Genomic DNA, 25,186 nt, shown 5'->3' on the forward strand with positions numbered 1-25,186 from the left:
TCACGCCCTGAACCCACAGTAAAGGCCTGGGCTTTTCCACCCTCCCTCCTCAGCAGCTGCCATGCAGCCTGGTTTTACTTCCTCAACCCCTTACATCACCATATATGCCCCAATTAGAGTCTAAGCTCCTTGTTTTAGTGTTATTATTTTTATTAGCAAAACCCTTCGTTCTCATTTTGTCTTTTTCAGTGAACCAAAAATGTGTCTTCCTTGGTCCAAGTCTGCGGGAAGCCTAGGGCAGGGACATGAGGAAGTGGGTTGGGTGTCTAAGTCTCCACCTTCTGTCTGAGCTTGTCCATACTCAGTGAAGTGCATGGCAGGAGCAACCTGCTGGAGGAGCCAGGGCACAGCTGTGCACAGGCTTGGTCTCTTAAGTGTCTTCCTTCCCACCTTCTGCACCCTTGTCCTCATGGCCTCTGACCAGTACGGCAGGTACAGGGTAGCCCACACTCTCCAGATTCGGTTCTGGGGTATATGTGGAGCTCTCCCTCCAAGCTGTTCACCTGCTTGGCCTAGTTCTCCAGCATCTGCTCACAGGTTCGGGCCACCTCACTGAGCTTGAGGCGAGCATAGTCCACTCGCTTCAGGGCCATTTGACAGTCCTTCCTTGAAGAGTAGCTGGAGCCCTCGTGGGGCTGCCCTGTGGCCACCTATAGGACATTCAGATTGATCAGTGAAGCACCCCTTCCCTCACCCATCTCCCCAACAAGTCATCAGGTCTTTTGCTGCATTTCTTTCCTGAGTTTGAATCTGCTATGCCAGATGGTTAGCTGGATTACCTAGAGCACATCAATGAACTTCTATTAAAAACCTCTGTAAAGTGGGGATGACTGTAACTACTTCCTAGAGTTGTTATGGGCTTCCCTGATGGCTCACATGGTAAAGAATCTGCTTGCAATGCAGGAGACCCGGGTTCAATCCCTGGGTCGGGAAGATCCCCTGGAGAATGGAATGGCTACCCATTCCAGTATTCTTGCCTGAGAAATTCCATGGACAGAGGAGCCTGGCGGGCTACAGTCCACAGGGTCACAGAGAGTCGGACACGGCTGAGAGACTAACAGTTTCACTTTTCAGAGTTGTTATAGGATTAGATAATGCAGAATGTCTAGCACACTGTACACGTTTAGTAAATGGTGCTTCCTGTTGTAATAACCTCAGAGCCCTTTCAGTCCTGTTCCTTTTCTCGTGAGGTAGCTGTCTGGAGCGCTGTACACTTGAGGTCAGGTCAAATGTCTACAGGCAAATCCTATAGCTTTCCTATTGTTTAGATGCCCTCTCCCAGGGCTTTCCCACCCACTGGCTCATGCGATGCAACTCAGTGACACAGGAAACCTGTCCTGGAAGGGAAGGATGCTGCCAGGATCGACGGGCTTGCTGGGTAGGGCTGGTTTTGCTTGGCTCCGGGGGTCCAAAGCTGTGCCCCGGACTCTTGAAGAATAAGGCTAAGGCAGAGAGCTGGGGTGGGAGCGTAGCACGTTCCACCACACACACCTGAGTGAGATAGCGAATCTGAGCCGACAGCTCTGCTTCCACGTGCTGCACCGACGCGGTGAAGGCCGCTGCCTGTCGGTCTAAGAGCCTCTCGTTGGTTTTTTCCTTGGACAGTTCCAAGATCACGGTACCTGCCGGAGCGGAGAGCGGGCGGGGCTATCCGAAGACCGCCAGTATAGCCCCGCCCCAGGGCCAGCCCCACCCACCCCTAAACCCAGTTAGGATCCCTTCCAACCCAACTTGGTCCGCGCATGTGCAAGCGGTCGCGCCCCTCTTGTCTTCGTATCCCGAACCTGCATTCTGAAGAATGGCTCCAATTTCTCTTTCGATGTCTTCCAGGGCGCGTAGTCGCTCGTTCGCCAGGCTGTAGGTAGCCATCGTTACCCTCGGGTTTTCTTTTGCGAAATACTACGGAAAAACGCCCGGAAGTAACTGTCGGTGTGCGCCTGCGCAGAGGGCGCACCTTAGCCAACACCACAGTTCCCAGGACGCTCAGCGTGGTCTTTCCCTTCCGGTTTCACCGGGTGAACTACAACTCCCAGGGTCTCGTGCGCATGCCCGCTGCGAGACCCCACCGCGTGACCACCTGTGGTAAGACGGAGTATCGAAAATTTCTCCAGTCTAAGGCCATTCAGACCTGTCCACCTTCACGACACTGTTGTGGTCTGTTTAATTTCTTCTACAAGAATTTCTTGAGCGTCTTCGGGGTGCTGGGTGATGATGGTAGGACCTTTGGGGTATTACAGACTGGACAGCCATGGACCCTCTGTCTGCCTATCCCACTCCGCCACCTATCGGGGCCCTGGGAAAACGACTTGGTGAGTGTGACATTCGCCGTAGCGCTTCCCTCTGACCGGGAGCTGCGCTAAAACACGGACTGTCAATATATTCTGAGGCGCTCGCTCCTGTCAGCCGTTTCCCTCTCTGATTGCTTATTATGTGGTTGCCTCTGGGGATACAAAGGTGAGTGAGGTGGACTCTCACGTGAGAATGGATAGGTGCTTTATTAGGGATACGCCCAGGGTGTATCTCTAGGAATAGAGAAAGGATTCTAGGAGGAAATGTTGCTTTAACTGAATCTGGGGGTTAACCAGGTGACTGAGAGGTTGGAGTGGAAAAGGGAAGGGCACAGCAAGCGCGTAGTGCTGTGAGGGGCCGACGCATTGGAAGTCCAGTAAGTTTGACTGGAGTGAACGCAGTGTGGTTGGTGGCTAGGTGTGACTGGGGAGACCGCAGTGGGGAGCCAGACCAGAAAATGGCTTGCAAGCTAAGGAATTTGAACTTTATTTTGAGGGCATTTGGGAACGGTTGAAAGGTTTTCAAGAAGTGGATTCTGACCAGCTATATCTTTCAGGAAAGATCAATCTTGACAGTTTATGGAAGGTTGAGAATGAAGCCAGTTTGCCCAGGGTTAGCAAGCGAGTGGAGGGTTTTAGTTAAGTTTGAGGTATCTAGCATTTAACTTCACTCTTTTTCTAAATCCTAAGAAGATAACAATAAGGGGATTTAAGGAAGGGGTCAAGGAAAGGAGTTATTAATAATAGCAAAACTTTCAATAGAAACTGGAAAACAGAAGGTCATATGGTTAACTAAACCAGCAGTGAAGAAAGCTTAGAAGCAACTTAATTTACCCCTAAATCAATGGGATTACAGTACAGCTGGGCTGTCAGTCAGTTCAGTTGCTCAGTCCTGTCCAACTCTTCCACCCCATGGACTGCAGTGCGCCAGGCCTCTCTGTCCATCACCAACTCCCGGGGTTTACTCAAACTCATGTCTGTTTAGTCGGTGATGCCATCCAACCATCTCATCTTCTATCGTCCCCTTCTTCTGCCTTCAGTCTTTCCCAGTGTCAGGGTCTTTTCCAGTGAGTCAGTTCTTCACATCAGGCGGCCAGAGTATTGGAGTTTCAGCTTCAGCATCAGTGCTTCCAATGAATATTCAGTGCTGATTTCCTTTAGGATGGACTGGTTGGATCTCCTTGGTGTCCATGGGACTCTCAAGAGTCTTCTCTGACACCACAGTTCAAAAGCATCAATTCTGTATTCAGCTTTCTTTATAGTCCAACTCTCACATCCATAGATGACTATTGGAAAAACCATAGCTTTGACTAGACAGACCTTTGTTGGCAAAGTAACGTCTCTGCTTTTTAATAAGCTGTTAAGGCTGGTCATACTTTTTTTTTCCAAGGAGCAAGGGTCTTTTAATTTCATGGCTTCAGTCACCATCTGCAGTGATTTTGGAGCCCCCAAAAAGAAAGTCTGCGACTGTATCCATTGTTTTTCCATCTATTTGCCATGGAGTGATGGGACCAGATGCCATTATCTTAGTTTTCTGAATGTTGAGTTTTAAGCCAGCTTTTTCACTCTTCTCTTTCACTTTCATCAAGAGGCTCTTTAGTTCTTTTTTGCTTTCTGCCATCAGTGTGGTGTCATCTGCATATCTGAGGTTATTGATATTTCTCCCAGCAATCTTGATTCTAGCTTGGGCTTCATCCAGTCCAGCATTTCTCATGATGTACTCTGCATATAAGTTAAATAAACAGGGTGACAATATACAGCCTTGACTTACTGCTTTCCCAATTTGGAACCAGTCTGTTGTTCCATGACCAGTTGTAACTCATTTCTTGACCTGCATACAGATTTTTCAGGAGGCAGATAAGGTGGTCTGATATTCCTATCTCTTGAAGAATTTTTCACAGTTCGTTGTGATCCACAATAAACTTTGGCTTTGGCATAATCAGTAAAGCAGAAATAGATTTTTTTCTGGAACTTTCTTGCTTTTTGATGATCCAGTGGATGTTGGCAATTTGATCTCTGGTTCCTCTTGCCTTTTTAAAATCCAGCTTGAACATCTGGAAGTTCACGGTTCATGTATTGTTGAAGCCTGGCTTGGAGAATTTTGAACATTACTTTGCCATCGTGTGAGATGAGTGCAATTGTTGGGTAGTTTGAGTATTCTTTGGCATTGCCTTTCTTTGGGATTGGAATGAAAACTGACCTTTTCCAGTCCTGTGGCCACTGCTGAGTTTTCCAAATTTGCTGGCATATTGAATGCAGCACTTTCACAGCATCATCTTTTAGGATTTGAAATAGCTCAACTGGAATGCCATCACCTTCACTAGCTTTGTTCATAGTGATGCTTCCTAAGGCCCACTTGACTTCACATTCTAGGATGTCTGGCTCTAGGTGAATGATGACACCATTGTGATTATCTGGGTCATGAAGATCTTTTTTGTACAGTTCTTCTGTGCATTCTTGCCACCTCTTCTTAATATTGTCTGCCTCTGTTAGGTCCATACTGTTTCTGTCCTTTATTGTGCCCATCTTTGCATGAAATATCCCCTTGGGATCTCTAATTTTCTTGAAGAGATCTCTAGTTTTTCCCATTCTATTGTATTCCTCTATTTTCTTTTTGCCTTGATCACTGAGGAAGGCTTTCTTATCTCTCCTTGCTGTTCTTTGGAACTCTGCATTCAAATGAGTATATCTTTCCTTTTCTTCTTTGCCTTTTTCCTCTCTTCTTGTCATAGCTGTTTGTAAGGCCTCCTTAGACAACCATTTTGCCTTTTTGCATTTGTTTTTCTTGGGGATGGTCTTGCTTCTTGCACAGTGTCACAAACCTCCATCCTTAGTTCTTCAGGCAGTCTGTCTGTTAGATCTAATCCCTTGAATCTATTCGTCACTTCCACTGTATAGTTGTAAGGGATTTGATTTAGGTCATATCTGAATGGTCTACTGGTTTTCCGTACTTTCTTCAATTTAAGTCTGAATTTGTCAACAGGCGTTCATGATCTGAGCCACAGTCAGCTCCCAGTCTTGTTTTTGCTGACTGTATAGAGTGTCTCCATCTTTGGCTGCAAAGAATATACTCAATCTGATTTTAGTATTGACCATCTGGTGATGGCCATGTGTAGAGTCTTCTCTTGTGATGTTGGAATAGAGTGTTTGCTATGACCAGTGTGTTTTCTTTGCAAAAGTCTGTTAGCCTTTGCCCTGCTTCATTCTGTACTCCAAGGCCAAATTTGCCCTTTACTCCAGGTCTCTCTTGACTTCCTACTTTTGCCTTCCAGTCCCCTGTAATGAAAAGACATCTTTTTTGGGTATTAGTTCTAGAAGGTCTTGAACTGTTCAACTTCAGCTTCTTCAGCATTATTGGTCAGGGCATAGACTTGGATTACTGTGATATTGAATGGCTTGCTTTGGAAACGAACAGAGATCATTCTGTTGTGTTTTTTTTTTTTTTTTTTTAACAGACATACCACTCTGTTGTTTTTGAGATTGCGTCCAAGTACTGCATTTCGGACTCTTTTGTTGACTATGATGGCTACTCTATTTCTTCTAAGGGATTCTTGCCTACAGTAGTAGATATAATAGTCATCTGAGTTAAATTCACCCATTCCAGTCCATTTTAGCTGGAATGTAGGTAATACTAAAATTAGGAGGATTATTTGAAGTAACAAGGCTGTATATTGTCACCCTGCTTATTTAACTTCTATGCAGAGTACATCATGAGAAGCGCTGGGCTGGAAGAAGCACAAGCTGGAATCAAGATTGCCGGGAGAAATATCAATAATCTCAGATATGCAGATGACACCACCCTTATGGCAGAAAGTGAAGAGGAACTAAAGAGTCTCTTGATGAAAGTGAAAGAGAAGAGTGAAAAAGTTGGCTTAAAGCTCAACATTCAGAAAATGAAGATCATGGCATCTGGTCCCATCACTTCATGGGAAATAGATGGAGAAACAGTGGAAACAGTGGCAGACTATTTTTTGGGGCTCCAAAATCACTGCAGATGGTGATTGCAGCCATGAAATTAAAAGATGCTTACTCCTTGGAAGGAAAGTTATGACCAACCTAGATAGCATATTCAAAAGCAGAGACATTACTTTGCCAACAAACGTCCGTCTAGTCAAGGCTATGGTTTTTCCAGTGGTCATGTATGGATGCGAGAGTTAAGACTGTGAAGAAAGCTGAGTGCCGAAGAATTGATGCTTTTGAACTGTGGTGTTGGAGAAGACTCTTGAGAGTCCCTTGGACTGCAAGGAGATCCAACCAGTCCATTCTAAAGATCAATCCAATGATGCTAAAGCTGAAACTCCAATACTTTGGCCACCTCATGCGAAGAGTTGACTCATTTGATAAGACTGATGCTGGGAGGGATTGGGGGCAGGAGGAGAAGGAGACGACAGAGGATGAGATGGCTGGATGACATCACCGACTCAATGGACATGAGTTTGAGTGAACTCCGGGAGTTGGTGATGGACAGGGAGGCCTGGCGTGCTGCTGTTCATGGGGTCGCAAAGAGTTGGACACGACTGAGCGACTGAACGACTGAACTGAACTGAACTGAACTGACCCCCCCCCCCCCATCTCCTTCTTTATTTAATGTGTCTCAGCAACTACTTACCCTCAACTCATCAGATTGCTGGAGGTTTCTTTGTTAGTGATGGAAAACAGAGTCTTTCTCATGGAGGGTACCTGGGTATGATTGTATTGAAGACAGAGATTGAGTGAAAGTTATTTACTGGGTGGTGGCTTCTAGAACTCTGGTAACTAGGCTTATACCTTCAAGGTCAGAGGCTGGAAGACTCTTACCTGGGGAATTTGACTATTCAGAGAAAAGACCTAAGGGTATTAATGTCAGGGGTTCTTCAACAGAGCAGTTAGCTGGATCACCCGCCAGTAAAACCCACAGTTGTAAGTCCCAACTGTATCCTCAGATCTTCTAGTCATCTTCTTAGTATGTCCCCCGAAAGATGAGCAGACAGGGACTTCCCTGGTGGTCCAGTGGTGAAGAATCACCCTTCTGGTACTGAGGGCATGGGTTCAATTCCTGATCTGGAACTAAGAGCCCACGTGTCATGGGGCAACTAAGCCTGTGTGCTGCAACTCCTGAGCCCATGAGCTCTGTAGCTCCGTGCTGCAATGAAATGCCCACGCACCATGATGAACTATCCCATATGCCCAACTCAGTAAGGCCTGATGCAGCCAGATAAATACTAAAACAAGAATATGCATTTTTTAAAAGAAAGATGAAAGATCTAAAACAAAGGATTTCCAGATGTTTGCTGAAACTTTCTAACTTCAGGTTAGAGAGAGACCAAATATACTGGGGGGGAAAAAAAGCACCTTAGATAACAAAGAGTAAAACTTAAGGAAAAAAACATTGATCCTATTAGGTGAGAGATTGGGGCTTCCCATGTGGCACTAGTGGTAAAGAATCTGCCTGCCAATTTGGGAGATTTAAGAAACTCAGGTTCCATCTCCTGGAGGAGGGCATGGCAACCAGTATTCTTGTCCTGGAGAAACCCATGGACAGACGAGCCTGGCAGGCTGCAGTCCATAGGGTCACAAAGAGTCGGACACGACTGAAGCAACTTGCAAGTTAGCACACACACATTATAATAGAGGATTGAATGGAAGAAAACGCAGTTTAAAATAAAACCACAAGGGAAGGAATACATTGAGCAAAAGGGTTGAAGAGCAAGTGACAAAATTAGAGAATCAGTCCAGGGACTTAAATTCTGTAAGAGAACAAGGTAAAGGGGAGGAACAGACGTGTGTTTCCAGATGAAAAGTGCTCATTAAGTGACTAGCATCAAGGCACATCATAAAATGTCAGATCACTAGTCTCAGAAAAGGAGGTCTTGCAAAAGCTTCCGGAGAAAAAACAGATCAGCAATCAGAATGGCACTGAGCCTCTGAATAGTAACAGTCTGCACCAGTGGAGTAGTGCCTTCAACATTTTAGGGGAAAGTGGTTTCCAGCCTCCAGTTCTCTACTGAAGCTGTGCTTTGGGCAGGCTAAAAATGCAGTGGTTCAACCAAACAGAACTTAATTTTTTCTCAGAAAACAGTTCATTGTGGGTAGTTCAGTATTTTCCACAAATCAGACAGAGACCAAGGCTAGCAGTGCAGCTCTGCCATCCTTTAGGCTCTTATGCTCAAAAGTATGGTCTTCATGAAACTTTCCTGGTGGTCTAGTAGCTAAGTAGTCCTTACTCCCAATTTAGGGGGCCAGGGTTTGATCCCTGGTCAGGGAACTAGATCCCACATGCCTCAACTAAGAGTTCACATGCCACAACTAAAGAGCCCACATGCTGCAACTAAGACACGGCATAGTCAAATAAATATATTAATTAAAAAATCTGTTTTTTCAGGCCATAGGATTGGCATTACATAGATGCTTGTTAGAAAAGCAGACTCTCAGGCCCTGCTAAGACCCACTGCATCAGCATCTGTTTGAAGATCCCCAGATGCTCTGTGTGCACAGTAAACATTGAGAAACACTGCTCTGGGGCACTGCTGTCTGCAGTGTCATAACTGGATTGCTGCCATCCATGGGTCGCAGCTGGCAGGAAGGCAGAAGAGAAAGTATGGAGGAGGCACACCTGTCTCAGGCACAGGCACACCTGTCTCTCTGGCTAGGGAGAGGCCCATGTAATTTTTACTCACATTCCTTCGAAGAAAACTCAGTCATGTGGTCTCACATCAGCTCCAGGGTTTGGAGAAATCCAGTCCTTACTTAGCTGGTTGACTATCAATATTTTTCTAGCACCATGGGAGAATAGATTAGATTTTGGGGGATATCTAGACTGTCACAACAGCACAACTGTCAATAACAAAGACAGAATAAGGACATTTTGATATGTACAGGGTCTCAAGTTTGTCTCCCAAGTATGCTTCTCAGGAGGTGATTAGAGTTAGACCCAAGTTAGACGGCTAATTGGAGAGATTTTTTTTTCAAGGAGACAGAGATCACATCTGTTTTGTTTTGAATTAATTGAGAGGATACATAGATTCTTTTTGGAGAAGAATATAGTGCAGAATTAATGATAAATTCAGAGAATAAGCAACTTTTAAAAATGACAGTTGTTCAGGGGAAACAGTTGCACAAGTAGAGAAGGGTAATCAGAATATACCACATAGTGCAGCTCAAGGTAACATTTGCAATAAATCCTGAATGTTGACAGAGTGCTCTTGAGAGAGTATCCCATGCTGGAGCAGTGGGGATGGTGAAAGGGACTCAGACTACCTTACATGGCAGGAAGCATGAAGAAGTAGCAAAATAAACTTGTTTGGAGATACAGAGTAAATACCAAAAGAAACATCTAGATGAGGTGAGAGTGGTTGCCTGTGAGAAGAAGGAAATTGTAGAGAGGGTAGGGGCTTACTTTTTATTGTGATAGGCCTCGTAGTTATATCTGACTCCTTCCACTGTGTGGGTATACACCTTTGAAAGTAAAAATTAAATCAACATGAAAAGTGAGAGAGAGATTTCCCATCTTCCCTTTCGATCCTTGCAGTTAGAGGAGCAAGGTCGTGAGGCAAGGAGCCGTAGGTTTGTAGCCGCCATTTCTTCTGCCTCCGGTCTCTAGATCTTTTGTAGAGCGTCCAACAGCGCTATGTTGGGACAGAGCATCCAGAGGTTCACAACCTCTGTGGTTCGTCGGAGCCACTATGAGGAGGGTCCAGGGAAGAATATACCATTTTCAGTGGAAAACAAGTGGAGGTTACTAGCTGTGATGACTTTGTACTTTGAGTCTCGATTTGCTGCACCTTTCTTTATAGTAAGACACCAACTGCTTAAAAAGTAATCCATGAGACAGATAGGAAGAGGAGCATAGTAAGAGGTGCAGTCTCTTAAAAGGATCAGTCCCTTGAACTCAGCATCCTAGATATGTTTGTAAATAAACTTATGGCATAAATCCTTAATGCCTCTTCTCTGAAATATGGAACATGATAATTGAACATGTGCTTACATTTTGTTTGGGTAATATTGCATTATTAGTTTCTTAATTAAATATGTATTTGATTAAAAAAAAAAAGAAAAGTGAGAGAAGAAAAACTTGAGAAATACTTTACTGTGAAAGAGCCCCAAGTATGGAGGAATGCTTTTTTCTTTGGTTTTCTTTCTTTCTCTCCCTTCTTTCCGTCCTTCCTTCTTCTCTCCCTTTCTTCCTTTAATGAAAGAGACCTGTGCAGGTTTACTTACCATGGAGGAAGAATCAGTAGAGAGAGAGGCAGAGGTTGAAGAGCTGGGGCCGTTTTGCTGAATCTGTGTCTCAGAGGAGTTGGGAGGGGAGTGATCTGAGCACAGATGGAGGGATTAGCCTGGCCCGGGAAGAGGCATGTGGTGTAGGAGAAACAGTGTCAGTGCTTGTTGGTAGGAGATGGGATTCATTTATCCCTTAGAGTCTAATCTCTGTGAAGAGTGGGGGAGAAATCACTCTGAAGGTGAGAAAGGTTTGGAAAATTAGTGAGTAGGGTGGGAGAAGGAGAAAGGAGGTGACCAGGGACATGGAGGGGAGGGGGACTGGTAGTTATCAGGTATTGAGGGTCCCAGCTGAGGTTAGAAGCCAAAAGTTTGTAGTGGCCCAGATCCATACCCATTGCTTAGCATGGTGTTGGCACCTAGGATGTGTTAAAAATATTTCTTGAGGGACTTGTGGTTCAGTCCCCGGTCCAGTGGTTAAGACTCTGGGCTTCCAGCACAGGGGGCTCTGGTGAGAAGAACTAAGATCCCACATGCTGCTCAGCATGGCCAAAAAAATGTGATGAATGAACAAGTAACTGGTTGTGCGATTTTTCTCTGGCAGTGCCTCAGCAACCCCGTGCTGGAGCGGAGAAGGGTGAGGTGTTGCTTAGGCAGAGCCAAGGGTGGGGTTTGAGAGTAGGTTTTGTGAAAGGAGGAACATTTGAAGCTGCTGAGATGGTGGTTGATGTGATGATCTTGAAGTTTCATCTGGAAAGAAAAGAAAGTGTTAAATTGTGAGAAAGCCAAAGGGGCAAGTTTTGTGACAAAAAACCAAGAAGCTATTTTAAAAAAATGATTGTACCTGACTACATATTACAATTTAAAATTCATGGGTTTTTAAACTGTAATATGTAGTCAACAATTTTGTTGTTGTTCTTTAGTTGGTAAAGTTGTGTCTGACTCCTTGCAACCCCAGGGACTGTAGCCCACCAGGCTCCTCTGTCCATGGGATTCTCCAGGCACGAATACTGGACTTGGTTGCCACTTCCTTCTCCAGGGAAGCTTCTTGACCCAAGGGTCGAAAAGATGCTCACCCTTTATTCTCTCATTAAAAAAAATTTTTTTTTAATAGGAGTGTAGTTGATTTATAATGTGTTAGTTTCAGGTGTACAGAAAAGTGATTCAATTATATATGTATATACTTTAAATACATATATACTTTTTTGTATGTATACTTTTGGGGGGCTACTTCCTGCACCACAAGAGAAGTTCTTATATCCTTGTTGTTTAGTTGCTAAGTCATGTCTGACTTTTTTTGCAACCCCATGGACTATAATGCTCCAGGCTCCTCTGTCCGTGGGATTTTCCAGGCAAGAGTGCTGGAGCAGGTTGCTGTTTCCTTCTCCAGGGGATCTTCCCAACCTAGGGATTGAACCTATATCTCCTGCATTGGCAGGTGGATTCTTTACCACTGTGTCACCTACGAAGCCTCTATATACTTGTTCAGATTCTTTGCCTTTATATTAGGTTATTACAAGATACTGAATGTGTTCCTTGTGCTATACATTAGGTCCTTGTTGGGTATCTCTTTTATATATAGTATTGATGCTCACCCTCTTTGACCCAGCAATTCTACTTTTTCTTTTTGGTCGTGTTTTGCGGCTTGTGGGATCTTAGTTCCCCCACCAGGGATTGAAAGCGGACCCTTAGCAGTGAAAGCGCGAGGAGTCTTAACCACTGGACACCCAGGGAATTCCCCCACCAATTCTACTTTTAACAGTTTGTTCTACATATGCACTTTGCATGTGAAAAAAGACATATCTTCAAGGATAATTATTGTAATAGTGTTTGAATTAGTAAGAGTGGACATCCTTCATGTTCACTGATAGACAACTGAAAAGTAAATGACATCTAGGCAATGGAAGCCAGGCGACTCTTTAAAGCAATGAGGGAGATCTAGGGACTTCCATGGTGGCCCAATGGTTAAGAATCTGTTTTCCAGTGTAGGGGGCGCAAGTTTGATCCCTGGTCAGGGAACTAAGATCCCACATACTACAGGGCAACTAAACCCCATGTATTGCAACTAAGAGCCCGTGTGCCACAACTAAGGCTTGATGCAACCAAACTATAAAGAAATGAGATAAAGAATGAGATAGGTGTATATGGGTTGCTAAAGGAATGTTCTTCTAGTTGCATGATTAAGGGAAAAAAGCCAGGGGTAGAAGAGTGCATAGTATGCTGTTCAGTTCAGTTCAGTCTCTCAGTCATGTCCGACTCTTTGAGACCCCATGAACCGCAGCACGCCAGGCCTCCCTGTCCATCACCGACTCCCAGAATCCAACCAAACTCATGGCCATTGAGTCGGTGATGCCATCCAGCCATCTCATCCTCTGTCATCCCTTTCTCCTCCTGCCCTCAATCTTTCCCAGCATCAGGGTCTTTTCAGATGAGTCAGCTCTTCACATCAGGTGGCCAAAGTATTGGAGTCTCAGCTTCAACATCAGTCCTTCCAATGAACACCCAGGACTGATCTCCTTTAGGATGGACTGATTGGATCTCCTTGAAGGGACTCTCAAGAGTCTTCTCCAACACCACAATTCAAAAGCATCAATTCTTCTGTGCTCAGCTTTCTTTATAGTCCAACTCTCACATCCATACATGACCACTGGAAAAACCATAACCTTGACTAGATGGATCTTTGTTGGCAAAGTAATGTCTCTGCTATTTAATATGCTGTCTAGGTTGGTCATAACTTTTCTTCCAAGGAGTAAGCATCTTTTAATTTCATGGCTGCAATCACTATCTACCCTGATTTTGGAGCCCCCCAAAATAAAGTCAGCTGCTGTTTCCACTGTTTCCCCATCTATTTGCCATGAAGTGATGGGACCGGATGCCATGATCTTCATTTTCTGAATGTTGAGCTTTAAGCCAACTTTTTCACTCTCCTCTTTCACTTTCATCAGAGGCTCTTTAGTTCCTCTTCACTTTCTGCCATAAGGGTGGTGTCATCTGCATATCTGAGGTTATTGATATTTCTCCCGGCAATCTTGATTCCAGCTTGTGCTTCCTCTAGCCCAGCGTTTCTCATGATGTATTCTGCATAGAAGTTAAATAAGCAGGGTGACAATATATAGCCTTGACATACTCCTTTTCCTATTTGGAGCCAGTCTGTTGTTCCATGTCCAGTTCTAACTGTTTGCTGTTATCTGTATTTAAAATAAGGGAGAAATATAGGTTATATGGGTATGACTGTGTCTGAAGAATGTCTTTGGAAGAATAATCAAGGAACTGGTGATACTGGCTGCCTCTGGGAATGAGGAATGGGAGGCTGGGGGTCAAGGGCAGGAGGGAGGCTTCTCTTCCCTGCAGATTTTTTTTTAACTATGTGCATGTTTCACTTTCTTAAAAGCATTAGAAATGTTTTTAAGCTAAAAGGAAAAAGGCCTTGTTTCTCAAACTGTGTTCTAATTCAAAATCCTGATTCATGGATTCTTCCTGGGACCAAATGAATCAGAATCGGGAAAGGTGGAAGCCTAGGACTCTGTGTCTTTATCGTGCACCCCAGAGGATTCGGATTCACCTGAAAAGCTGTGAGGTCCACAGGCCAAGAGCTCCGAGGTCAAGGAGCAGGTTTCTGGAGTCAGAGGGATGGTGGCGGTTCCTCCGTGTGAAGAAGACCAGGGTGTGCAAATAGACTGCTCCTGTGGAGAGGTAAGAAAGGTCCCTGGCATTCTGGGGGCATGAAAAGCCTGTGGGTAAGCCGTGACTTGATTCGGCTCCATGAGCCTGTGCATGCCTGCATGCTCTGCCGTTGTCTGACTCTGTGACTGACTGACCCCGTGAGCTGCGGCCCGCCAGGCTCCTCTGTCCATGGAATTTTCCAGGCAAGAGTACTGGAATGGGTTGCCATTTCCTCCTCCAGAGGGATCATCCCAACCCGGGGATTGAACCCGCATCTCCTGCATTGGCAGGCGGATTCTTTACCACTGAGCCACTAAATGCTGGTAGGAGGGGCCCCATTGCCTCACCGGCCTCATCTGGAACTGCTTTGCCCCTGGATGTCTCTGTCCCAGTCCCTCTGGCCTCTTTCAGCCTCTGAAATGTGCTCTGTTCCCGCTGCCCTCACACATGGTGTTGCTGTTGCCTGGGATACTGGCTTCCTCCTCATCTTCCAGGGCTCTGTTCCAAGGTCACCACCACCTCCAGGGAGAGCAGTCTCCAGCCCTCGCCTCAGTCAGAGCTTCCTAGCTGCTGTGTTTCTGCTTTGGAGCAGATACTGTAATGATTTCAAGTTTGTTTTGATCACTGCCATCCCTGTGCTATGCTTAGCACCTGATGGGGATTTAAATCAAGATGGTTCATGGCACGAATGAATGAGCCTTAAGAGAAAAAGGAAGGTTGGACTGCAGGAGTGGGAGTGGGTGGTGGGGGTGAGGGATGTCAGGAGTATCACTGCCTCCCTCCAGCCCAGCCAGGGCCTTGGGCCCAGCCTCTGGGAGTCCCCGACGAGCGTCAGAGGGACAGTGGTGGGCTGTAGCTTCTTGGGACTTGTCCACAGCAGCATGACTGCCTTTGGCTGCCTGAAGCCTCAGCTTCTGTGTGACAGTGTAAGTACCAGGCTCCACAGAGATGTCAGTCGTGTGGCTTCTGCCTGCAGCTGTGGCCCCGCCAAGCCCCAGGAACAGACAGTGGGAGCAGCCACACGGAGCAGTGGAAACAGCTCAGTCACAACAGGTCACCCCGTGGTCGTGTATGTTAGCCCCGACAGGGACAGGGCTGCCCTGCCCACCTCCCACAAGCATCTAGTCTGCGGGAAAGTGAGTTGCTATTCCCTCTGTAAATGAGAGAGTTTGCTCTGTGGTTTTATCAAACTGCCTTTGAGTCGGGACTGACCAAGTTTCTGTGTTCACCTTGGGGCACAGGTACAGTTCAGCCATTCCATAAATGTTTATTGACAGCCTGTGGGCCAGGTGCCACGTGGGTGCAGAGAAGGGACTGAGTCTCACCCACAGCTGACAGTCACGGATGAGCACACGATGCACTCCTTAAACGCTGCTCAGAAAACACACGCACTCTGGCCTATTAAAAGGTTTATTTTCTTCTTTATGCTCAGAAACAATGAAGTGGTCTTGCCCCCCAAAGGGTCTCATCCTGAAGGAATGGGAGGCAGAGAGAGTGACAGGAGGGGGTGTAGGTGTGAGGTTGAATGTGGGAGTGCTTTCCCCCTCTTTTCCTATTGTCACTCCTCTTCGGCTCCCCCTCCAAAAAATTGAGGTGTGAACACAGCTTGCCACCCACTGGGGGATTGGGGAAGCACAGCTGAAGTCAAAAAATTAATGCCCATGTTCCACAAGAGCTGGGTCCAGTGCGTATCTGGTGGGGGGTGGGGGAGTGGGGCGGGGCGTTGGTCGAGGAAGCCGCTGGGTGGAGGGGAAGGGAAGAGGGACTGGGATCCCCCTCAGTGACAGTGGGGGTCTTGGTCCTGCCTCCACCTGCCCCCCCGCCCCTGCCATCCACTCCCTTCTTCCAGCCTCCCTTCCTAGCAGAACTGGTCGTCGTAGTCCTCGTCCTTCAGCCCCTTGAGCCGCAGTCGGGCAAAGTCCTCAAACACAATGTCGTCGTCTGTGGCATAGCTTGGTGGTAGAGAGGAGGGGGTGAGGTGGGGGCCCTAAGCCTCCTCCACCTCCCAGTCCCCTCCCCTCCCAGAGACAGAGGCACCGGCCAGAGCAGCCTTGGGACTGGAGATGTTTGCAGAAGGGACAGAGAAGGGGTGGTAGTTGGCAGCTCAGCCTAAGTCCTCTCAATTGGATGCTTCAACCATCCCGCCTCCCAAAGGGAAAAATAGGGTAGATCTGAATGTTACAGGAATCTGTCCAGAGAGTCAACGCTTGAAGGGGTGGGGCACTCTTACTTGGTATCGAATTCAATGAGGTTGGTGTCCACAGGGGCATCTGTTTCAGGAGCAGCTGAGGGGAGGAGAGCCGAGGGGTGGGTGGGTACTAAAAGGACCAGCTTTCCTCTCCGCTGGCCTTGCTTCAGACCCTCCCTTTGTGGGCTTGGGTGGGTGGCAGGCTCACCTGACTGGGGCCTGGGAAGGGCGATGTGATCATGGGGCTTGGGGTGCATGAGAACAAAAGGTAGCTCCACTGAGACGTCCCTGGGATTGGGGGAGAGGTGGCAAGAAGAGATGATAGTGCAGAGCCAGAGGAAACCCCTGCGCCCCACCCCACCCCCAGGCTCCCCCCAGCCCAGCACTCACCCGCCTCGAGATACCACCAGCTTCACCTTGACCCTGTAGGACACCAGGATCCCCAGCACCTCCTTGTTGGCACCCTCCTTCACGCTGCAGTTGGGGGAAGGGGTTGGACCAGAGCCCACTGCTCTGCCCACTGCCCACCCCGGGGCCCCCATGAGGAGGCAGGACTACAGATACCAGCATGGTCATGTCACGTATAGTACCCTGCTGTGGTCCTTCTCATCGCTCTCTCAGTAAAAGCCCAAGTCCTTACAGCCCAGCCACCCTGCACTGTCCTGCTCTCCATCAGCCCTCTGACCCCACTTCCAGCTCTCAGGCTGGCCTCCAAGGCTTGCTGTGTGTGGTCGTGTACAGAGGGGTGGGGAGGGGTGAAATCCAGCCCCTACTTTATGAAGCTGTTGCCCCTAGAGGGCCTGCCTCAGACACCTGGGTGGTCCACCTCAGGGTCTTTGTGCCTGCGGTACCCTCTGCCTGGAGCGCTCCTGCCCTGTACATCCACATGACATACTCCCTTGGCGTCTTCACCCAGAATCCACCTCTGGATCAGGCCTCCCCATCCCTCCTACCACCCTCCCCTTTATATCTCCCATGTCGGCCTTGCTTTTTCTCCTTAACACCTGTCACTAAACACACTACACATTCTGTCCTATATCTGATTTGTCTGGCCTCCCTCTGAGAACGGGAGAGGTGTTTGGGATCTGTTCAGTGATAGAGCCCTGGCCCCGGGGACAGAACCTGGCACACAGCCGCACAGAATGGGTGTCTAGTTTCCTGCGCTGCAGCCAGCCCCCCTCCCTGCCGACTCCCCCTCACATGGTGCTGGACGCCAGGTTGGTGTCCTCGTGCTTGAGCTTCCCATCCAGGGCGAGGCCGCGCTTCTCCCGGTTGTTGCTGAGCAGGGGGGTTATGGTGTACACCTTACAGAACGTGGAACTGGGTGACACCTGGTCACTGCAGGGTGGGGACAAGAGAGGGAGACTCTGAGGGGGCAGGCGGGGCAAGGGGGCAGTTCCCACCCCCAGCGACCTCTCCCGCATCACCAGCCCCTCCTCTCTGTGGGCACGGGTCACAAGGAGTAGGTTTTGGCTCAAGCTGCTCAAGAAAACGGGCAGCTCAGAGCCACCCTCAGACTGGAGGGAATGCCCTTGTAAGTTGAAACAGTTTGAGAAGAACCACCCACGTCTCCATGTTCCCAGGGCCCACCCTTCCCAGGGCTGTTCTGCTACTCACTCTTGTTCGACCTGAGCCACGGGACACTTGTACTGGGCAGTGCTGAAGAGGCAGATGTCGGCGTACTGTCTCACTGTGGGGGGAAGGGGCCGGGTGCCAAGCCGGGGCATGGGGTACAGACAACCCCCTACTTAGCTCCAGACCTAGGCCCCAGGCCATCACTGCCCCGGCCCCTCGGAGGACCCTCACTGCCCCTCCATTTCATCCCGGGACAGACAACCTGAGGTCTTTGAGCCCTGTGGGTCTCCCAAACTGGGCTCTGTCCTGGGGCTGAGCTGATGCTTGAGGCCACGTTGGCAGAAACCGCCCACCCCACCGCCTCGCCGACCACCATAAGGCCCCCTTCCAACCCCCACCTCCTACCAGAGACTTTGATCTTCTTGACAGTCTTGGTGGAGTTATTGGTGACGTGGACATTGACATTGAGGGGCTCCCCATGGTAGTACAGCTTTTGAGGGGAGGGGGTCAGGTTAATTGGGTGTTTTCACTGGTCCTGTTATTAGCATGCCTCCCTCCTCACCCCGGCCACACACACACAGGGTTGGGCCTCCTCCCAGCCTGTACCCAAGCCCACCCTCAGCTAAGGTGGCCTCCTTTGAAAACATCATCCTGCCCTGTGGTTCCAGCCCTCCCCCCAGGGCCTGCACTGCAGCACGTGCATCACCACCCCACCTCCTTGTCCAGCGAAGCCTCAAGGTGCAGGGACCGGTCAGACATGAGGAAGTGGCGTGTGGTTTCGGCTGAAGGCTGGGGGCCGGGTTTCTCTGGGGCAAACTGCACCTTTCGGATCACCAGACGCACAGAGTTCCTGGGGGCAGGGGGTGAGCGGTGAGAGGGTCAGTCTTCAGAGGGTCAGACACTGGTTCCCACCTTCCACAGGGGTCCGGGTCAGGCCCAAGGGGAGGTTGCTTCCCTCACCGTTTGTGGCTTTTCTCTTCTAGTGATTTGGCGCAGAAGGCTCGAATCTCAAAGTCTACCCCGCAGGCCTCAAGGGGGTAGAAAAGGTCACATCTTACACAAGGTCCCTGCCACCACTCCCTTCCTTCCTGCTTCCCTGGCCTTGGGCAAGGACTCTTGGTCTGAGGAGCCTAGGGCCTGGGTCTCCCGCCTCTGCCTCCCTGAGGCCTGGCTCCTGCCTGGGCTCGGTCTTGGCTGTGCAAGGTGAGCCCTTCTACCCTTATGAGCAGGTCAAGAGCAGGAGGCAGTATTGCACGGGCACAGGGGACAGCACCCATTCCATAGGGCCACCACCACGGGGCATATTTCCCTGCCCTGAGTCCCCCCCTGATGTCTCCTCAGCACCCCAGCCCGCCTCAGGTGTGCCCCTGGCTCCTGCTGGACTCTTCCTCCCGTACCTTTCCTGTGTCCTCTGGGCCTGGCTGCAGGGTGACGGAGCAGGGCAGGTTCTGGGGTATCTGTGGCAGAGGAAAAGAGTTCAGTTCTTCCAGAAAGTCCCCAGATCTTCCCCTCAACTTAAGAGGCTGGAGGACTCCTGGGGATGAGAAAGGAAAACAGAGGGGGCCCCAGGGAGGAGGCAGAGAGGCTAGGAGTGCAGGGTGACCCTGAAGGGATCTGGGGGTCCCACAGTGTTACTCCCAGACCTTCTTGTAACAGGTGCCTCACCCCTGCCCCCAACACAGTCCCGGACCCCTTGCTCTGCAGAGGGTGGGGGCATCCTCACTGTGAAAAAAAAGGGGTGGGCATGCTGGCCCAGCTTCCTCAGCAGCCGCTCCTGCAGGCGGGTGGGGGGCCGGGGTGGGTTTGGCGTTGGGGGGAAGGCCTGGTAGTTGGCGATGAACAGGTCTTTGCGGAAGGACAAGCCCAGCACGTCCAGGTCTTCACGGCCATAGCGAAAGGCGCAGGTGAGGGTCACAAACACTAGCAAGGGAGGGCAAGGCGGGGTGGTCAGGAGCCCCCCTCCCAAAGTCCCCCCAGTTCGTAGCAGCAGCTGCTCCTTTCTCAGCAGCATAGCACGAGCCTGAATCTCACCCCGCTCCTGGCTTTCGCCTCAGCTCCCCACCTGTCTCCTTGGGGCGCATCTCAGTGCCAACCCCACCTTCCTGACTCCCTTCCCTCAGGCCCTTGGCCTCAGGGCCGGTACCTTTGCGGTCCTTCAAGTAGTCCGGGTCCACTAGCACCACGCCATCTGGGGAAGGGGACACAGGAGTGCAGTTCCTGTCAGGGCCCCTCCATTCCTGGGCCCAGGAACTGCCTCCCATCTCGGGGGACATGATGCTCCCTTCTGGGCACTCTTACCTACAGGATCCACTTTGTCCAGGTGGTCCACAAAGTCCCGCTTGCCCAGGTACACCGTGAGCTAAGGACGCAGAAGGGTCACAGGAAGACTGGGTAGGGGGCTGGCAGGGCTTCAGAGCCCTCAAAAGTGACTGACCTGCCCCTGGGCCTCCCAGGCTGGGGGTCTCTGAAGGAGTTTCTCTGGGTTTTTATAGGGTTGCAAGAGGAGAGTGGTGGGCTTTCCCCTGACTAGCTGAACTTGAGGCTTTTAAACTGCTCCCTAATACAGGTTCCAGGTGGGTGGGTGTGTTTGTGTGTCCAAGAGAACCTGGCCCTAGGCAGGCAGTTAGAGAGCCTTACCAGATGCCTCCAGGCCTGGGCTTCTGGCCCCTCCCCCTGAGTCTCACTTAGGACCCCAGCCTGTCCCCACCCAGCCCTGTGGCTGGCTTAGGCCTTTGCGGCCAGGGGCTTCAGGAGGGAAGGAAGTCGGCTCTTAGCTGTCACAGGAAGTGGGGAGCTTGGGGTTGGGGATCGTCTAGGGGCAGGCCGGGCCTTGTGAGGGCCCAGGGAGGGTCGGGAGGGGAAGCGCTGTGGGAGACTCACCTTGCAGTTAGGACTCGACTTCTTGAAGACCCTAACAAAACAGAAAGGGAAACCCACTGCCTGCCTCAGACTCAGCAGGGACCCCGGTGCCAGGACCTCGTCCCTCCCTTGCCCGAGAAGGCAGAGCTCACCCGAGATTCCCACCTGTAGGCTTTGGGGCTTTACCCAGCCCTACCCCGTCCCACTTCTCCCCAGAAGGACAGGTAACCACAAGTCCTTAATACTACCAGCATGGCAGCCCCCTTGCTCCACCCTCAGTAGTTTCCCTCCTCCCCTGGTAATGGCCTCCAGCTGCCAGAGGAACTGCTCAGGCTCTTCCCAGAGGATCTCCTCCAGGGGGACCTGAATGGGCAGGCTGCAGGTTGTCTGTATAAGACCTCTCCCTCTTTCCATCTCTGGTCTCCACCTCCCACAAGAGCTGGAATACTGGAAAGAGCAGTGGCTCTAAATTGGTTTCTATTATGGGAGGTTTCTAAGTGTGACCCTACTCTCCATTAACCTCCAACTGTCCCTGTCTCTGATCTCAGCAGCTTAAAATGTTATTTGTCTTTCAAGGCCCAGCTCAGATGTCACCTCCTTTAGAAAGTAGATCCAGCCCCACTCTAGTCACTCCCTTTTTTGGGGTTTCTGTCACACCTTGTTTATGCTTTACCTGTACTGTGATAGGGCTTCCCAAGTGGTGCTAGTGGTCAAGAACCCGCCTGCCAATGCAGGAGATGTAAGAGACAAGGGTTCGATCCCTGGGCCGGGAAGATCCCCTGGAGGAGGGCATGGCAACCCATTCCAGTATTCTTGCCTGGAGAATCCCATGGACAGAGGAGCCAGGTGGGCTGCAGTCCATGGGGTCACAAAGAACTGGACTTAGCACACATGTAGTGTGATAATGTGCAGTTAGCTGTGTATCATCTATTTCACTAGACTGTGAGCAACAGAGGCCTTACTGATTCAGGCATCCCCAGCATAGTTGCAGCCATAAGCCAGACGCCGTGATGCTTCCTAACATTTATTGGGTGAATGGTTCATGCCCTGTGGTGTGCCAAGTGTTTCAGGTGTGTGATTGCATTTAATGCTCTCAGCAACCCAGTGATGGAGGTCCTAATATTCCTATTTTACAGGTGAGGAAACTGAAGCCCAGGAGAGGTCAAGTATTTTGCCTGAGGTCACGGAGAGTGTAAATGGTGGAATTCGGGTACAGAGGTACTCTGGCTCTTCATCACTAAATGATTGTACTATCCTGCCTCTGTTCTTGGCATTATGTTTGTTGGAGTAAAGGAGATTCCGCTTTCTGGTTGCTGAAATGGTCTAAGCCTGGACTCCACCCACTGCTGGGAGGATAGGGAGATGTCTGGGAACCCCTGTGCCCTGGCCACTTGTGGGCCTGTTCTTTGCTGCCCCACCTTACTCCTACCAATCCACTCTGCCTCAGCAGTGATACCCGGGAAGGGTCCCCAGGTAGTAGAAACTGAAATCCTGCCACCTGGCCCATCCACTGTAACAAAGTCACATGCCCCTTCTTCCCAGAAGGCCAAGCTATCCAAAGACCATAAGGCATAGGGTACAGAGGCCCCCAGGTACCCCCATCGAGGAAAGGAGGGCAGACACTGGTATGGTGGGAACTAGGATAAGCACCCTATCTCTTGTCCCCACCTGGGGGCTGACTGCTGTGGCAGCCTTCAGCTCTCCCTCCCCTTTGCTTCTGGTTTTCCTCTCTGTCCCAGTGTTTCTTCCTATTAGGAGTCCTTGGCAGAGGGTTGGGACAGCCACAGTCTGTTGGACAACTGGAGTGTGGTTCTGGAGTAATTGCCCTGAAGCAGCTGCAGGGCACCTGCCCTTTGGATCCTAACCCAGCCAACCTCCTGCCTGCTAGGGAGGAGCAAGCATGTGTATAGTGAGGCTGGCCAAGAAGGTGGAGTTTTGGGGTGACCTGAGAGGTGCCGAGTGGGTGAGGGGGCAGCAGAAGCAGATGCCCCTTCACACTTCCTGCTATTCTCTCCATTTCCTGTGGCCCAGAATTTGATGGAGGTGGGAGGAATTGTGCCAAGTCAGCAGTCCCTGTGTGGTCCATCCGTCCCCCTCCCTGAACCACATAACGGAAATCTGGGGCCTCCCTCAAGTCAGCGACTTCCCCTTTTGCTGTGTTTAACCCCTAATCCAGGACACCAGTCCTCCTTCTGATCACCTCTCCAGTATCAATCGACTGGGTGTTCGGGAACCTGTGATTTCCTATTCTATGGGTGGGGAGCTGTGGGGCTGGTAAAATGTTTTGCAGAACAAGTGACAGCTCAGAACCAGGCCCCCATTCCTGATCCTCTCTGGAGAGAAGCAAATAGCCCTAATCTTTTCCCTCTCTTGCTCCTGCTCCCCAGAGACTCAGGCATTCACCCCCGGAGGTGTTGGGTCACAACAGGAAGTGGATTTTGCTAGAGACCAAAAAAGAGAACTCGGGGTGTCAGTGGAAGGAAGGAGCCTCGATTGCACAGAAAACATCCGGGGAGTGGATGGCGTGCCCTGGGCAGATACAGCCTCCCCTCACTCACGGGAAGAGGGATAAGGCCCAGAATTGGGGAGGGTCGTCAAGCACTCTTTGCTCCCCCAAAATGAAGCTGTTGCTCCTAGCAACCCGGGGGAAAGCAGAAGTTTGGAAGCAGAGCCACCCGGCCCTTGGGGCCGGTGGGGGCAGTCTGACTGCCTGTGGGGTACTGGATAGGAGGCTTTCAAGTGGCTGGGCACGAGTCTTCGGGGGATCCCGCCCCTGGCACCTAGTCTGCCCACACCCGTCCCCTCTGGGCCGGCCACCTGCTCCTTCCTCCGCCCCTGCAACGCAGGCTGCACCGGAGAACCCAGTCGTCCGGCCCCCTACATCTCTGCGAGAAGCCCGATGCAGGTTTCTTGATCTTCAGCCCTCGCTTTCTGCAGGGACTGTGGCATGCCTTCCCCTCATTATCCTCGAGGACCTAGGCGTGCGGCCCCGGATGGCTGTCCCCTAGGGACCCAGGCGTCCGGCCCCCGAATTTTCTCCCTGGTGTTCCTGTCTGAGGACCGTCCCGGCACCCGCCCGGTGCCGCCGTCCACGTCCCGCCGAATGGCCCCACCTCTCTTACCTGGTCCCGGGTTTCTCCCCCATGGTGCGCGCGCCCGCCGCCCGCCCGGTTCGCGGATAGCTCACAGCCTCCTAGCCCGCTGCCAGGTCCCTGCTCCTCCCCGCGCCACTGCGCACGCGCGCCCCCGCGCTCTCTCCACTACCCCCGCCTCTCCTTCCCCCCTCCCAACTTGGATCTGGAGAACGGAGTCCAGATGCGTCAGCCCGTATTGCGCGCGCCACGGCACTGCCCTCCCTCTCCTTACAGGCACGCGCGGTGATTGGCTCCGCCCGCCCCCCTCCGCCCTCCACTCACCCCTGCGGAGGGATCCCTCCCCGCGCGCGGTCTCTACACCCTGCTACTCCCGCCCATCTCTCCGCCCCTCCGCACCCGTTTAGGAACTGACTGGGCCCCCTCAAAAGGAGGCGCCCGCCTTCCAAGAGATTAAAGCATTCTGATTGGCTCCCTGCATCAAGCACCCTGCAGGGGTTTCCTCCCCTTTGTTTGCTTTCTCGGTGGCGTTGGAGGCTAGGGGGGTGGTGGGGGCAGTGGGTGAGCTCGAACACAGTCTAGGAAGGAGGATAAGGGGATGCACAGGTGGTGAGCGGTTCCAGTTGCGAGATGCTCGCCTATTGCGCGCCGCTCACCCAAGAGCCTGTAGCCGTCTTTGGCCCTCCCTCCCACTTCTTTATTGTGGTGTGTCAGCTCCCTCTGGTGTCTCTCTTTGATCTTCGCAGGGTTACTTCGAAATTCTCTTACTACTCTTCTCCATCCATTCATCGAAGTTAACATCCATTCATGCATACATCCGTCCATACATCTATCCATGTCTATTTTGTGCTAATTACTATACTAGGCAATGGGAACTCAGACATGAATTAACATCACCCCTGCCTTCCTCGTATGGTTGAGGAGACATATGAAGAGATATTATGATTCCAGGAATGCTATAATAGAGGTATGACTCAGAAGACAAAGTGACTCCCAGAGCTTGGCTGGGGAGGGATGGAGGCAGAGCAGGCTGTCCAGAGGAGGGCACGTTTGAGGATAATCTTTCTGAAGTGTGGGCAGAAGTTAAGAAAGGGTATTCCAAAGACAGAGAAAAGCAAGGCATATCCTATAATGAGGTGTTTGTGGGAGTAGAGGGCAGGAGAGAGAAGGCTGGAGAGGATGACTGGAACAGGGTGTGAAGGATTTTGTATAGCAGGTAAAGGAATGAGGCTTCCCAGGTGATGGAGTGGTAAAGAATCCACTTACCAATGCAGGAGATGTGGGTTCGATCCCTGTGTCGGGAAGATCCCCTGGAGTAGGAAATG

General features: G+C 50.4%; 3 protein-coding genes and 1 pseudogene across 6 annotated transcripts in view; 2 read left to right on the forward strand and 2 right to left on the reverse strand.

Annotated features, from left to right (window-relative positions):
• MED11 (mediator complex subunit 11) lies at positions 138-1,940 on the reverse strand. The gene is made up of 3 exons (XM_005693467.3): positions 1,785-1,940; positions 1,492-1,622; positions 138-650 (listed from the first exon to the last, which is right to left on the reverse strand). The coding sequence occupies exons 1-3, from the start codon at positions 1,867-1,869 to the stop codon at positions 513-515; spliced, it is 354 nt and encodes a 117-aa protein (XP_005693524.1). The 5' UTR covers positions 1,870-1,940; the 3' UTR covers positions 138-512.
• The window catches only part of PELP1 (proline, glutamate and leucine rich protein 1), a 48,346-nt gene continuing 25,211 nt past the window's right edge, over positions 2,052-25,186 (forward strand). Inside the window, exons 1-3 of one of the 2 annotated variants that reach the window (XM_018064497.1) lie at positions 2,052-2,309; positions 13,981-14,177; positions 21,906-21,987. The gene's annotated coding sequence lies outside the window, so the exon portion shown is untranslated. Of the gene's footprint in view, positions 2,310-13,980; positions 14,178-18,933; positions 19,114-21,905; positions 21,988-25,186 lie in introns of those variants that run through there. The other variant, XM_018064496.1, reaches the window with a different exon arrangement.
• LOC102178566 lies at positions 9,269-10,250 on the forward strand (annotated as a pseudogene). The gene has a single exon (XR_001919690.1). The product of XR_001919690.1 is annotated as a cytochrome c oxidase subunit 7C, mitochondrial pseudogene (transcript).
• On the reverse strand, positions 15,540-24,147 carry ARRB2 (arrestin beta 2). 2 transcript variants are annotated; one of them, XM_018064524.1, is made up of 15 exons: positions 23,892-24,147; positions 20,791-20,821; positions 20,209-20,269; positions 20,054-20,098; positions 19,634-19,830; positions 19,308-19,367; positions 18,871-18,938; positions 18,625-18,760; positions 18,316-18,400; positions 17,953-18,025; positions 17,536-17,673; positions 16,726-16,809; positions 16,544-16,623; positions 16,378-16,432; positions 15,540-16,099 (listed from the first exon to the last, which is right to left on the reverse strand). In XM_018064524.1, exons 1-15 carry the CDS (start codon positions 23,912-23,914, stop codon positions 16,006-16,008), a joined length of 1,230 nt encoding a protein of 409 aa, XP_017920013.1. In that variant the 5' UTR covers positions 23,915-24,147; the 3' UTR covers positions 15,540-16,005. The 2 variants fall into 2 exon arrangements, with proteins under 2 accessions (XP_017920013.1, XP_017920012.1); XM_018064523.1 differs by having other exon boundaries at positions 16,378-16,465.

Source organism: Capra hircus, chromosome 19 (genome assembly GCF_001704415.2).
Source record: "Capra hircus breed San Clemente chromosome 19, ASM170441v1, whole genome shotgun sequence".
NCBI lineage: Eukaryota > Metazoa > Chordata > Mammalia > Artiodactyla > Bovidae > Capra > Capra hircus.

What these genes read in the sequence shown, in the direction of transcription:
- ARRB2 (XM_018064523.1), bottom strand. Translation starts at nt 23,914, where the DNA reads ATGGGGGAGAAACCCGGGACCAG. An exon ending in GCCCAGAGGACACAGGAAAG is followed by an intron (nt 18,939 to 19,307) that starts GTACGGGAGGAA and finishes TACCCCCTTGAG; the next exon opens with GCCTGCGGGGTAGACTTTGA. An exon ending in CTCATTGAATTCGATACCAA is followed by an intron (nt 16,100 to 16,377) that starts GTAAGAGTGCCC and finishes TCTACCACCAAG; the next exon opens with CTATGCCACAGACGACGACA.
- MED11 (XM_005693467.3), bottom strand. Translation starts at nt 1,869, where the DNA reads ATGGCTACCTACAGCCTGGCGAACGAGCGACTACGCGCCCTGGAAGAC. An exon ending in AGCCATTCTTCAGAATGCAG is followed by an intron (nt 1,623 to 1,784) that starts GTTCGGGATACG and finishes CCGCTCCGGCAG; the next exon opens with GTACCGTGATCTTGGAACTG. An exon ending in AGATTCGCTATCTCACTCAG is followed by an intron (nt 651 to 1,491) that starts GTGTGTGTGGTG and finishes AATGTCCTATAG; the next exon opens with GTGGCCACAGGGCAGCCCCA.